At 36.8% G+C, this 13,917-nt stretch overlaps 1 protein-coding gene across 2 annotated transcripts; it reads right to left on the bottom strand.

Moving 5' to 3' along the window:
* Positions 1 to 7,024: 7,024 nt before the first annotated feature.
* il21 (interleukin 21) lies at positions 7,025 to 10,028 on the bottom strand. Of its 2 annotated transcripts, XM_053237128.1 has the most exons (7): positions 9,715 to 10,028; positions 9,474 to 9,574; positions 9,343 to 9,384; positions 8,213 to 8,323; positions 8,066 to 8,104; positions 7,885 to 7,968; positions 7,025 to 7,669 (listed from the first exon to the last, which is right to left on the bottom strand). In XM_053237128.1, exons 2-7 carry the CDS (start codon positions 9,537 to 9,539, stop codon positions 7,649 to 7,651), a joined length of 363 nt encoding a protein of 120 aa, XP_053093103.1. In that variant the 5' UTR covers positions 9,540 to 9,574; positions 9,715 to 10,028; the 3' UTR covers positions 7,025 to 7,648. The 2 variants fall into 2 exon arrangements, with proteins under 2 accessions (XP_053093103.1, XP_034163464.1); XM_034307573.2 differs by lacking the exon at positions 9,715 to 10,028 and having other exon boundaries at positions 9,474 to 9,701.
* Positions 10,029 to 13,917: the final 3,889 nt, after the last annotated feature.

Raw genomic sequence — 13,917 nt, 5'->3', positions numbered from 1 at the left:
ATGCTTGCTCTGAATCGTGTTACAATTCATTTGGTATATAAACTTAAAGTTGCACATGGCATAAATTTCTTTGTTTGTTAGTTTGCTTACTTGCTTTCTTAATTAAAGGCACCATCAGTAATTCCTGAGCAGTAACTGTCTGGACAGTTTTCAATACAAATTGTGTGCTTTTTCTAAAAATGCAAGAGCTTAAAACTGAAACTTGCCTGGGCTTATATTGTGTTTGACACCCCAGCTATTGACTAATTCTCTGTGCTCAGACTATATTACACAGAATCAGCAGTTTATGGTAAAGCAAATTCCACTGTTTCAGCACCCCACACACAAAATAATTTGATGCTTGCAAATAATGGACAATGCACCTGTCACAGCTCACTAGATCAAACATGAAATTGGAAGTTGTTGCACACACTAAAAAATAACTAATGTGAAGGCAGTCACTGCAAACAGTGAATACTTTATTCCGTCCTCACTGATAAATTTCTCTACTTGGACACACACATAATCATACCACTAAAGCTGAGGAAATGTGTCACATTTTTGAGGCTTGTTAATGTGAAATAGTTGGTACATTCATATTTTTGTTGGCCTGGGTGAGAGAGTGAAATTGAGAAAACTATCCAATAAGCTCATGGCAATACATTAACCTTGATTCTTGAGCCACTAGAAGGCACAGTGTCTTTGATCACTGTAGGAATGATGTACCTCTTTACCAGCACCTTTAGACATTCTGGCTCAGATATTGCACTCCACATGTAAGGATGAGACTTGCTGAGGTCAAGAGGAAAAGCAAGGCCGTGTTAACGAGCTGGGAAAGTAAAACTAAAAAAGGACAATATATGATACACATGTAACTTGAATAAAAATGATAAAGCTGTTTTTGTTTTGGTCTAAATAACAGTAAAATCAGTAACATAAAGTCTCAATATTTATGGTCCCTTTACGTGTGACCAATCAAGATCAGCTATCACTCCTCATATATAAACTGCAGCATAAAAAATCAATCCAAAATGAAATATGACTAATAAAATATTAAGAGAAATAAAATAGAACTCTCCACATAGATGAATAAATAATTATTGAATTGGTAGAAATGCGGTGTTAATGAGAGATGTCAGAGGAGGATGGCAAGACTGGTTTGAGCTGACCAGAAGGCTATGTTAACTGAAAAAGCATAAGCATCACAGAATGCACAGCATGTCAGACCTTGAGGTGGATGGGCTACAACAGCAGAGGACCATATCAGGTTCCATTCCCGTCAGCCAAGAACAGGAATCTGTGACTACTATGGGTGCAGATTCACCGAAACTGGACAGTTGAAGATTGGAAAAAGACGTAACGATGAGCAGGTGTTCCTAATAAAGTGGCTAGTGAGTGTATATTGGTACACATTTAAATGTGAAAAAACAGGACAAGAAATACATCTTTAAATAGTAATATTCCCAGTGGAGTGGAGACAGAGATGGGACCATTGACTGACTGAATGGGTAAAAACTAGTATTTTTTTAAATCAAAATATAATTTTAATAAAATTCAGTTCTTCACACAGTGAAATAGTTTTAAAGACATGACATATTTGTGTTTTAAATGCTGTTGTCACAGAAGGCAAAAATAATCTTGTCTTTACAGGAAGTGTTTCTTATAATCTGTATTAATTTTCTTTTTCTCTTACTACCGATTTTTGGAGCAAGTGACTGAATCTGAAGATAAAAGAAGTTTGGAATTTTGGAAGCTGTAGGAAACAGGACTCATCTGTGAGTATGGGCTGAAATTTGCTTAGGCACATCCTCGCCATCATATATATGCACGATTGGCATTAACGACTGGTTTGTTTCTAATGGTTAAGAGGAAGTGTAATAAAAGGCCACTAGATGGCACCCCTACCCTCCTGTATCGATTTGCCCATACATATATCCTCATTCAATTAAATGTTTTAATTCATCAGTGCCTAAAATACAATTGGGTGATCCTTACCAAGTTCTATAAACAAACAACCTCATGTGACAGCAAAAAACAGATTTCACTATGTAGTCATTTTTTTCCCAGAAAGTAAACCAACATTCGGAAACCAGGTGAGAAAAAATAAATATAGCCTTCCTAGTTCCACAATCATTAAGAGAGTAATTAGCAGCCAGATGTTACTAATGAAATGCACAAGATTAGTTAAGTGTGACTACCTCTATATAAGCAGAATTTTTGGCAGTTTGGTGTTTTGGAGTACTCAAGTGTGTGACTACACCATGGCAAGAAAAAAGGACATCAGCCATGTTCTCAGAGAAGAAATTGTTGCTGCTCATCAATCTGGGAAGGGTTATAAGGCCATCCCCAAACAGTATGAAATTCCCCATTTTACTCTAAGAAGCACTGTTTACAAATGGAGAGCCTTCAAGTGTTCTGAGGAGTGGGAATTCCAGCAAATTCAGTCCAAAGTCAGACTGTCAGTGCTCAGAGATATAAAGAAAACCCCAAGAGCTACATCATGTGACCTACAGGCCTCTGTAAGCACATTAAATGTTTATCGTGTCCATGACAGCACAGTCAGAAAAAGACTGAACAAGAATGGCTTTTATGGAAGGATGGCTAGGAAAAAGCCCCCTCCCTCCAAAATGAATATGGCAGCACAACTTAGGTTTGAAAAATTACATCTGAGCAAATCACAAAAGTTCTGATGAGACCAAGGTGGAGATGTTTGGTCATTGTGCACAGCGCCATGTTTGGCGAAAACCATACACAGCATGTCAACTTAAGCACCCTATACCAGCTGTCAAGCATGGTGGTGGAGGGGTGATGATTTGGGCTTGTTTTGCAGTCACAGGATCTGGGAAACTTGCTGTCATTGAGACAACTATGAACTCCACTTTATACCAGAATATTCTCGAGACAAATGTGAGTCCATCTGTCCATCGGCTTAAGCTGGGCCGAAATTGGGTCATGCAACAGGACAGTGATCCCACGTACACCAGCAAATCAACATCTGAATGGCTAAAGAATAAAAAATCAAGGTGTTGGAATGGCCAGGCCAAAGTCCAGACCCCAACCCCATCGAGATGCTGTGGTGGGATCAAAAATTCCTCCAAAACGATGTGAGAGACTGAAAAATTCCTACAGAAAACATTTACTTCAAGTTATTGTTGCTAAAGGTGCTTCTACAAGTTACTGAATTACAGGGTGTAGTTAATTTTTCCCACCTGGTTTCTGAATGTTGGTTTACTTTTTGGGGAAAAAAAGAACTACATATTGAAATTTGTTGGGTTTTTTTTTTCACCTAAGGTTATGTTTGTTTGGTTGAGGTTAAGTTAGTGAGGACCACACAGTTGTTATTTCGGTCCTGATAAATAAAACAGAGAATTGAAGGACGTGTACTTTATTTTTCCCATGACTGTACAGACACATGTAAACACACTCCACTTGGCTGTCGAGTTGCCAGTTGGTCATAGAGTTTGCCACTCAGTTTAGTAGTACAATACTTTACACTTACACCTTTAAGTGATTTGTTACTTTCTATCACTCAGAGCAGCATCTATAACTTTGTGTAAGCTATAGCATTAGCAACAAATCCCTACAGCAAGCCATGTTTATATCATTTTCATAGTTCTGAAATAATTTTCATTTATGTGATAATGGTAACACAAACTGCAATTTAAAAATCATAAACCAGTTTAATTGCTGCAAATACATACGCCGCATCTGCATATAAACTAGACTATGAAAGATTATGAAACCTGATGTGGAGATGGAACAAAACAAGCAATATTTCCATTCATTTATGCTTGCAAACTGATTTGGCCTGCCCTTATTTTCCTCTTCAAACATGCAGATCAAGAAGTGTTAGTTGTTTGTGAATTGCACTTCATTATTGCCAACTTCATAATCCCAATTACAAAAGAGATCCTCTGCATCTCTTTTATTACAATTTCTGTGTGGCACACTGGAAAAATCTTATCTTACCCTGAAAGGAGACTACAATAATTATAATTGTACTGCTCATGGGGCTTTCCAAAGCTGTATGAATTGCTTGAATGAGTGCATTTCTATGTGTTACAAGCAACTCTCTTAAACAAGTTCAACTGATGTCTTATTTATGTTTTTCCCCCACAAATTTTCACCTCCTAAGGCTGTTTGTTAGATAGCAAATTCATTTCCTTTTATATTTTTAACAAAAACAAAAGATGTGAACTGCTGGCTAGAACTGAGATTTCCTGAAATGAGTAGGTGTCTTTTATGTAAATGTTTTCAAAGACCTTTGAAATTAGTAAAGGCAATCCTTTTCTTAACAGAGCAAGTCTATTTTATACCTTAAAGGGAACTTCCACTGCATGCATAAAACAAATTAAGCATTTTCATGTTATCATGTAGTTGTGTGAATTATGACTGAGCATTTAAGCCTTTTTGCAGGAAATGCTAGTTACAGTTAGAGACTTTTCTGCTTAACGAATGAATAAAACAAACTCATATGCAGCTTTCAGGAACAAATAATAATAATAATATCCAATACTCAAATGTAGTCAGCCAAGACTTGTTTTGCATCTAATGTTTGCTTCTGTATTTTTTTTTACTGGAGCTACATGGATAATTTAGTTTCTAAATTACTAATAAACTATTAAATACCTGCCCTTTTACTTTAAGATTACTTTGAATCATATTGTTTAATTCTGCCATCTTATTTTTTATGAACAATTTTGTAAAACATCAGGGATAGTCCATATTTACAAGTTTAAATTCAACTGGTCTATTTTATCATCCTCATCACTTACACCTTTGTAACTATTTTATCTTTTGGAGATGAAATGACTCCAAACTGCCCTGTAATCCATGCCATCCATGCCATGATCAAAGTCACAGAGATCACACTTTTTCTTCATTCAGTTGTTTGATATGAACATTAACTGAAGCTCTTGATTGGCTGAATAGATAACTGCACGAATGTGCAGGAGTACAGGTGTTCCTAATAAAGTGGACAGTGAGTGAATGTGTGTGTGTATGTATGTATGTATGTGTGTGTTGTGTATGTATGTATGTGTGTATGTGTGTATATATATATACACACACAGTATATATGTGTGTGTTGGTAAGCCAAGTTAGTAAGTGGATATAAAGGGCTGCTGCTCTTCTGTGCACAGATTGTATTCAGAAGTTAGGTGATTTAGTGTAGCATATGAATTATCATGTCTTGTTTATAAGCTGGTATTCAGAATTGTGTCTGAGAGGTTGTTTATTGAAGCAGGCAGAATCTAAAAAGAGAATTTGTGAGGTCAGGTACTGATATTGGATGAGGTCTGGATCACAATCGACTTTCCAGTTCATCCCCAAGGTGTTCAGTGTGGCTGGGGTAAGGGCTCTGTGCAGGTCACTCGAGTTCCTCCCCACCAAACCATGTCTGTATGGACCTCGCTTTGTATCCCTCCACCACAAAACTTTATTGTTAGCACTATGCATTCTGGTAAGTAGCGTTCTCTTGGCATCTGCCAAACCCAAATTCGTCCACCAGACTGCCACTCCAGAGAACACATTTCTGCTGCTCCAGAGTCCAGTGGCAGTGTGTTTTACACCACTCTAGCCGACACTAATCATTGTGCATAGTGATCTTAGGCTTATGTGCAGTTGCTCGGCCATGGAAACCCATTTACAGATGGACAGTTCTTGTGCTGATGTTGCTTCCAGAGGCTACGTGCTACACTCTTCATCACTCGGCAGCCCAGCTCTATGGGTTTGCGTGGTCTACCGCTTCATGACTTTCTACATGCTTCTATTTCACAATAATAGCACTTATAATTAACCAGGGCAGATCTCACGAACTGACTTGTGGCAAAGGTGGCATTTTATGGTAGTGCCATGTTTCAGGTCACTGAGTTCTTCAGTACAGCCCATTCTACTGCCATTGTTGGTCTATGGAGATTGCATTATGTGGTGTCACAGGGGCCAAATTCTGGAAAAAACAGCCAAAATTTACAAAAAAATCTGGTTTTGATTAATGTGGAAATGTATTTATTTAAGTTATTTTATAACCTTACATTGGCTGTCTGCCTGCAAAGATCATGTTGTGTAAGGAGCCAGTTTAACAGCACATTGATGAGAACAGTCTGCCTAAAGACATTTAAAATCTTGCTAGCCAATTGTATTTTTCTCATGCAGTGGATGTCATGCTTTCATCAATTTTTTGGATAGTTACATGCCATAAGCCTAATCGACTTAGTTTGTAATCAGATTCTGATGAGCTGTCGCGTCATCATCAAAACAGAAGCGCTCTTTCACATTCTGTAAAGGCACAGTTTACAGATAGTTTAAAAATGTTTAAATGATCTAATAAAAAGACAGCCAACAGAACTGACTGAGTTTATCATCAGTAATTATTTCAGCACCAAGCAAAAAGAGATCAGTAGAGTGAAGACACAATGATGAGGCTTGTGACTTTTACCTCAGGTGATGAGACACAGATGGATGTGGACTATGTAGATGATCAGGTCAATAACTCATTTCTTTATGTATGATTCTTTAAATGCAACTAAAATCAGTAAAATGTGGTTGCGTTTAGACATTCCGTGTGTTGGTGTCTCTCAGTGGATCAGTGGAACTGATACATAGTTTTCAGAAATAATAGAAAATGTTAAAATTTCACCATGGGAAGGGTTTTCCCAGGCTACCACACAAATGTTTAGCAAATGCTATGAGAATTTCAGAAAAACCATCACAGAAAGTGTGAATGTTCTGTGTTTCCATCTACCAGTGTTTTGTTAATAGTCTGACGAGGAGCAACTACACGTAATCAAACGAGCACCAGTCATGGAAACATTCAGTACATCAGAGTTTCCATCATCCTTTATCACTTCTTCTCTTCATCACTATGAGAAATTGTCCATCTTAGTCCAGTATAGAAGTATTTTTCTGAAAATTTGCCACTTTTCTGATGCACAAGCCTAAAATTTGCATATAAGCAGGTGGGTGGAAAGCCACCACTGGTTGGAGTCTTTGTTATGGAGAATGTGGTGTTCCTTTTCATAAAAATGTGCAAAGATTTTACCTGTAATATACTTGTAACTTGTTAGGGGTTTTGTGAGAGAAATTACCAAGATCCACAGTTATGATTTCAGCAAAATACTTTTAATAGTAAATAAATAGAAAACAATAGAAAAATGCATTAAGTACAACAGGGTAACTATGTAATACATAAGGTCTCAGTATGAGACATAATTGGTTATCTCAGTCTTGAAGATTCTTCAGTTGACAGTGTAAAACAAACTTTTTTTGATGTCTTGGGAGAAGTGAGCATGCAAGTACAAAACTGTAATTAGTTTGCCCATACATTAGGAGGTGCTATAGCAGCAGGTCTTGTTCTGAGTCTTCTCTCTTGTACTGGTTTATAATTGTTAATACTATACATTGCAGTATATATGTACATTACAATACATTTACCCGCAATGTGAACACAGTATTAATCTAAATTAGCAGTAAGAAAACTGCTAAACACACTGCCAACATATCAGAAATTCTAGAAATATTAGGGCATTTCTCAGTCTATTGTAATACAAAAAGAAAAAATACAAATAAATAGGCAATAAATAGATGGGTTGATCCAGAGTGCTTTACACCAGGGTTTCATGAGGTAGTGTCGTCCACACATTCACGTCGTCGTCATCATCATACTTGTATTTTATGAAAGGCGACTGTAAGCCTGCAAAAGAGTTTAAAGATGTTACTCTAAGGAGTGAACTTTATGTTTCAGAGTTTCTGTTTTATAACGGACAGCTTGACATTTCCTCTTAATTAGGCTGAACCATTGTTTAAAAAAAAAATACAGTAGACAAAGAGCCTGAGGGTACTGCGTAAGAATGGAAATGTATACTTAAGTGTACTTGTTAAGTTAATCGTGTGTTTGTGTGAACCAACCTTCTGCAGACGGGACTGTAAATTAATCAGAAATTGTTTGCTGCTGACCATCGGGTAGGAGTCACAGGACATGCACTGGACTTTCTGAAAAGAAATGTCAGTCAGATACAGATCAGTATTCAGCATTGTGGGACAATCTACAGTCTAAAATCCTCTAATTTCAAATGCTTTGAAATCTCACCTTTATTTCTTCCTCAGTGCAGGTGCTCATGCTATTCATCTACAACAAAGACAACATGAGCAAATACATTAGTGATGCTTTTCTTGTAACATTATGAATGAAGTTGTTTAAAGGAATGAAGGATGATTGATGTGAACAGCTACTCACGATGGTGGGCTTGCCCAGATTTCTGGCCAATTTCATCTTCAGTAGATTCCTATGGATGGTGGAGTTAAGCTCTTTCCTGAAGCACTCGAAAGCAGACTGAGAGCAGCACTCCTAAACAAACAAACAAACACACAAACCATTTCATAAATGAACTGATTAATCCTTATTTAACCATCTAATTTTCTTGAAATCCAGTGTCTCTTAAACAATAGTGCATTTAATTATACACTTGATTTTAGACAATCCATTAAAAAGATGTTGAATATGATAGATTAGTAAGTGCAAATCTGTCGACTTTTGCTCCAGGACATACTGGAAAAAGTCTATCAGCGACAGAGAAACAGTACTGCCTATTTCTTTATTCTGAATTCCCCCTCCTGACTCTAAAGCTCACTTCACAGAACTGACAGGGAAACATCATAATTTCCACACAAAACCATGTAATTTCAGAGCTTTCAGAGAGAATACAGAGAGGCATTCAGGAAAAAACAACCATGTTTGATAGAAGATGGTTACATTTGTCTTATTTTATTCTTATTTTGTCTTACATTGTTCCCCTGTGATCTTATCATGAACAAACCTACACTGACTGAGACTCTCAACAGCACAGGATATGGCCATTAGAGAACTCAGAAGGTCAAATGCAGAAAGAAGTGAAACCACTCGGCCATTCGGGCAGCCCACAGGCATGATGCTGTTTCATTACTCATCAAATTTCTCCTAAATTAGGCACACTTTCTCCAAACTCTCGCATGAGTTACTTTCTGTTTGACTCTTAGTCACCAGTGAGAGAGAAACCAAAAGCACCTAAAAACTTTTAAACTCAAGTCAAAAATCCATCTTATCTCTCCCTGTGGGTTGCACAAAAAAAAAAAAAAATTTGCACAAAGTGGTGTCATAGATTCTGTCTGATTTACTGCAGCAAATTTGTATTAGTAAAGAAAAGAAAAGAATTCTACACTTAAAAGTTGCTTAAAATCATTTCCCTACCTCAAAAAGAGTGTGAATATAAATATTATTGTGTAAATACTATTAAAAATGTATGAGTCCTGATGAATTTGTTTACTCTGCACCCAGATATTCTAAATTAAATGTCAGCTGATAAACAATCCAAAAGTCACCTCACTTACCTTGATGTCATTTGTTGGTGAATGGAGAAACATGTCATTGTCCTGCAAAATGGAATAAAATCAAATCTGTTAAATATGGCACTATGTCAACTGAGCAAACTGACCAAAAAAATGTTAAATAAGCAACTAACCTTTTCTTTGAGAATAAGTGATCTGAGGTGAGTGATGGCTTGTTGGAGCAGTTTTTCAGTTTTCATATCCTTATGAGAGTTAATTTGAGCCCAGCATGCTGCTACAAGCAGAACACACAGAACACAGGAGAAAGTCGCCCTCATGTTTATCTATACTATTCACTTACACTGATCCGAGCTCTAATAGGCTAAAGATGCGTTTAAACGGTTGCGTTCATACTGGCTACAGGTGTACACTTACCTTTATATAGGATCGTTGGAATCGTTGGATCGTTGACGTTGGAAAAATTCAGGGACAAACAGTGACTAATGAATTTTTCTTTTCCATTGACTCCGTTACGACTGTCATCGACAGAGAATCGTTTGCGCGGGGGATGTACGGATGCGAGAGTTTTTTTTTTTCGTGTGTGTACCTTGTGTGTACTTGCGTGTGTGTGTGTGTGTGTGAACCTGACCTAGACTTTCTGCACACTTGGCAGGAAACTACGAAGTGCTCTCGGTTCCTCTTCTCATTCTGAATCAGCAGCAGGTCCGTGTGTGTGTTTGCGAGCACACGTATAGGAGATATAGGTGCGACTGAGTGGATGTCAACGTAAAAAGGTGCTTTTTCGTTGACTTCCCACACACATTGTGTTGATTGAAGACAACAACAGGAAGTCCGTTTAATGCTCTTTTTATGTGCAAGATAAAAATAGCGTTTTTTTGATAAAATGTTCCTCTGAAAGAGGGAGAAATATCATTTAAATTACATTGAGAAAATGATCTGTGAAAACCTCACATGTTCATGCACAAATGTCCATAATTTGTTTTTCTTTTTGCTCGTAACTTTCATTCATATTGACGTGAGTGTTTGTGTGTGTATGTGTGTGTGTGTGTGTGCATGCATGCATGTGCATGCGCATAGGAATTTGAGCATGTCATCTTCAGTTGTGGTTTCGGCGGGTCAGTTCCTCGTGACATAATCAGTAGTGCATATAAACACAAAAAGGAAATGAGGTCACAGTCAAGTCTGTGAGATCGCTGGTCTTTTGTGAACAGGAAGTGGTGAGTGGAGGATGGGATTTTACCATATGCCCATAGTGTCATTACTGAAGGGAAAAGCCCAGGTGACCCCCTGGAGAGAGTCTGGCTGTGTATGCAATCACACCGGGGATTCCTCACCCCATACATGGAGTCTCTGTCTCAGCTCATGGAAGAGAGTGTGTTCAGCTACAACCAAAATGACTCACAACTTCCCTCGTGTCATCAAGTCTGTATCTAAGTGTGTGTCCATGAAATATTAATGTATAAGTCTAAGAGCAAAGTAATATGCAGGTTAAGAGATCCTAAATTAAAAAATAACCTCCCAGTAATAAAGCATAATATTTACATATTGATACGATGCTACTGGATAAATCATTTTAATGATTCTATTCAGACGAGAGAGAGAGAGAGCGAGAGCGTGAGAGATGGCTGGCTGTGGTTGGTAGTGTTAAACGCAAAAGTGCACTTAAAGGAAATGTGGTCAAAACAAAAGAAAACTTGTTGAAAAATTAGTTATTTGGTAAAATATATTTAGGTAAAGCAATATTTATGTATGTTTATTCAATGTTAAACAATAAGAAACAGAACAGTCTACGGGAAATACAAAAAAAGCAACATTTTCTCTGTTTCTCTGTAAGGAAATAAAGAAAAAAACTATAATAAATGGAAATAAAGAAATGCTTAAAATCATATATTAGTGTATTGGTAGAAAAAAGCACATTTTAGATTTACAGACATTCATTTTCTAGGAATTAGAAGTAACATAAATAATATATGTTGTTACAATTAACAATTTAAATGAGTGTTAATCCTCTACTCCTGTTAGTCCTCTGTCCGGAGTCCTTCTAGCAAAGCTTGTTCACAAGTGGCCATCTTGGTGAAACTTTTCAGTCCAAGACCAGGAATGGATAAACAAGAGGACTTTTCAGACCAACAAAAGACTGTTAAAATCTGACGAAATAGTGTGAATACTGTGTGGATAATGTGTAGTCTTTGTCTCAAATAACATGATTTTTTTTTTCTTTTTTTTTTTATAAATTTAATAAAGTCAAATAAATTTTTCAGGCTACACTGGCTACTGCACATTCACGTTTCTCCATAACTAGCGGCGCTAAGTGCCCTATATCTAAGCATACATCAGTGGAAAAATCTGCTAGGCCAGACATATTTGTTAAAGTCTTTACCAACATTGCTGAGGGACGGGACTTGTTGCACTGCTGCTGTCTGGATATTTTTGGTCAGTGAACTATTTGTTAACCCAGCAACGACACTGAATGTTACTGTATCCATTCATACCAATTAAACACTTTGTTGTAGGGTTTTTGTTTTTTAAGTAGAGCCTGGAGGGACAACCAAGGAACCCTTAAAGCTTCTAGACTTAACCCCAACCAATCAAACGCTCAAAAAAACCCCAAAAAATGGTCAGCTGTGGACCTATGGTGGTCCTGTCTCGAATGGTGGATATGGTAGAGAGGGTCAGCAAATTGTGAAGAGCAACAGATGCCCTATAGTCAGTTGTATGTCTACAAAGTGACCCATAAAGTAGGTGTACTTGATAAAATGGCCAATTAATCATATGTTCAGCTGTTAACACACTATTCCATACACTGTTCTTTAGCATTCTTTTCTATTTTATTAATAAAATGAAATCATTTTATATTCAACTCTTCTTTATTTCCACTATGTGCAAATTTGCATTATGTATATACCTGACATTAATTTGCTGACTTATGAATCGTTTTTAAAGAGTTTTATTGTATACAAAAGACACAGAAAAGACAGGAAAATTGTACAGTGTAAAGAAAAATGTGCTTTAGGTGTAATGTATGCTTCAGAGAATTTCAGAGATTTTGCAAACCTGTAAATATAGTAAAAACTAATACATATTTGTCCAAATGCATTGCAGAAATTTGAGGAACATAATGGGAAAGACCCCAAAAAGAAGGGCAAAGATCAGTGACATGGGATAGCCCAGTATTTGTCAGCTTCTGAGCTAATTTCTGTTATCATATTTCCATCAGAACTAAGCAGTCAGTCTAAAATTGGGTTCATTTTCTCACTGAGTAACTACGCAGAATTCTTACTCACCAGTTTTCTTTTAAAAAAAAAAAACCCTACAAACCACAGGATTTGAATATTTAATTTGAAATTCAAAGTATGAAAAGCTGATATGTGGGTCGAAAGAAACTAGCCATTTTACGAAAACTCAGTTTATTTACCTTAATACATCCTGTTGTCCCACATTTACAAATGCACACATGTATGCACACATGATTCAAAAGGTTATACAGACAGCTCAGCTATCTCTTGCCCGCTGTTTCACTTGTGCTGTGGTAAATAGTTTATTAGTTGAGTTTGTGGTTATTGTGTGGGCTGCTTTACACGCGCATGCTTTTGTAGTGGTCAATTACAGCTGCATAAAAATGGCATTTTGCCAACAAAAATTGGCTGATGGCTATAAACACAATGAGTCAGTCAACTCAGATTCTCATTAACCCAACACACTCAAGTGTTATTTTCAGTTCACTGAGTCTGCAGTGTTTCCTGGTGGCTCTTTAAACCTAATTCTTTAGAAATTACTCAGAATGATTCACATATAATTAATCAGAGAGAAAAAAACAATTTCCCTTTCACGTTGGTTTACTTGCATTCATTGTACTGTAAAATAATAATAATAATAGTAATAATAATAATAATAATAATAATAATAATAATAATAATAATCAAACCTCATTGGTACCATTAGATTCAAGCTTTTATTGAGAAATTTTCTTCATGCTTATACACATATCATATGCCAGTAAGTCCACAGGTTATCAGCATTTTTAGGCGAAGGGCTATTTTTTTTTACAGGCACTGTCTGATTTATGAAGATTACTACCATTATTTCATTTGTGTATTCTCCAATCTTCTCCATGCTGATGAATGTTTAAGAGAGTTCGGCCTCAGTGTTACCTCATATTTATATTCCAGTGAAACAGGAAGCCATGGATGACTGATTAAGAGTTCCTAAAGTCTTTCTGAACTTAAAAGTAAAATATTAATGAGAACATGCTTTAGTTACATTTTGTCGATAAAAATTCTGTTCTGAGATTAAGATAATTAACCACAAAGACTTTTATTTTTTAACCAAGGGTGGCAAGAGTACAATTTGTACATATGTATAAATTTATGCATGTACACAGACACACACACACACACACACACACATTCTGTGGGTATTGATGTGATATTGGTGTGGTGTGAATATGAAAGGACACAAATGGTTCAGTATTATTCAGAGTGAGAACCCGTAGCGGGCCGATTTTGCGGATATTACGGTAAGTGTGCAGGAAGGCGGCAGGGTGTAGGTGGGGGATGGCCTCTATGGGTGTCTCTCTACACTAGGAATGGTTGGTTTACGTGCTTGTTTGTGCCCTAC

Source organism: Pangasianodon hypophthalmus, chromosome 9 (assembly GCF_027358585.1).
Source record: "Pangasianodon hypophthalmus isolate fPanHyp1 chromosome 9, fPanHyp1.pri, whole genome shotgun sequence".
In the NCBI taxonomy this organism is placed as follows: Eukaryota; Metazoa; Chordata; class Actinopteri; order Siluriformes; family Pangasiidae; genus Pangasianodon; species Pangasianodon hypophthalmus.
The sequence above is the reverse complement of the archived record's forward strand: the minus strand, read 5'-3'. Positions and strand labels throughout refer to the sequence as shown.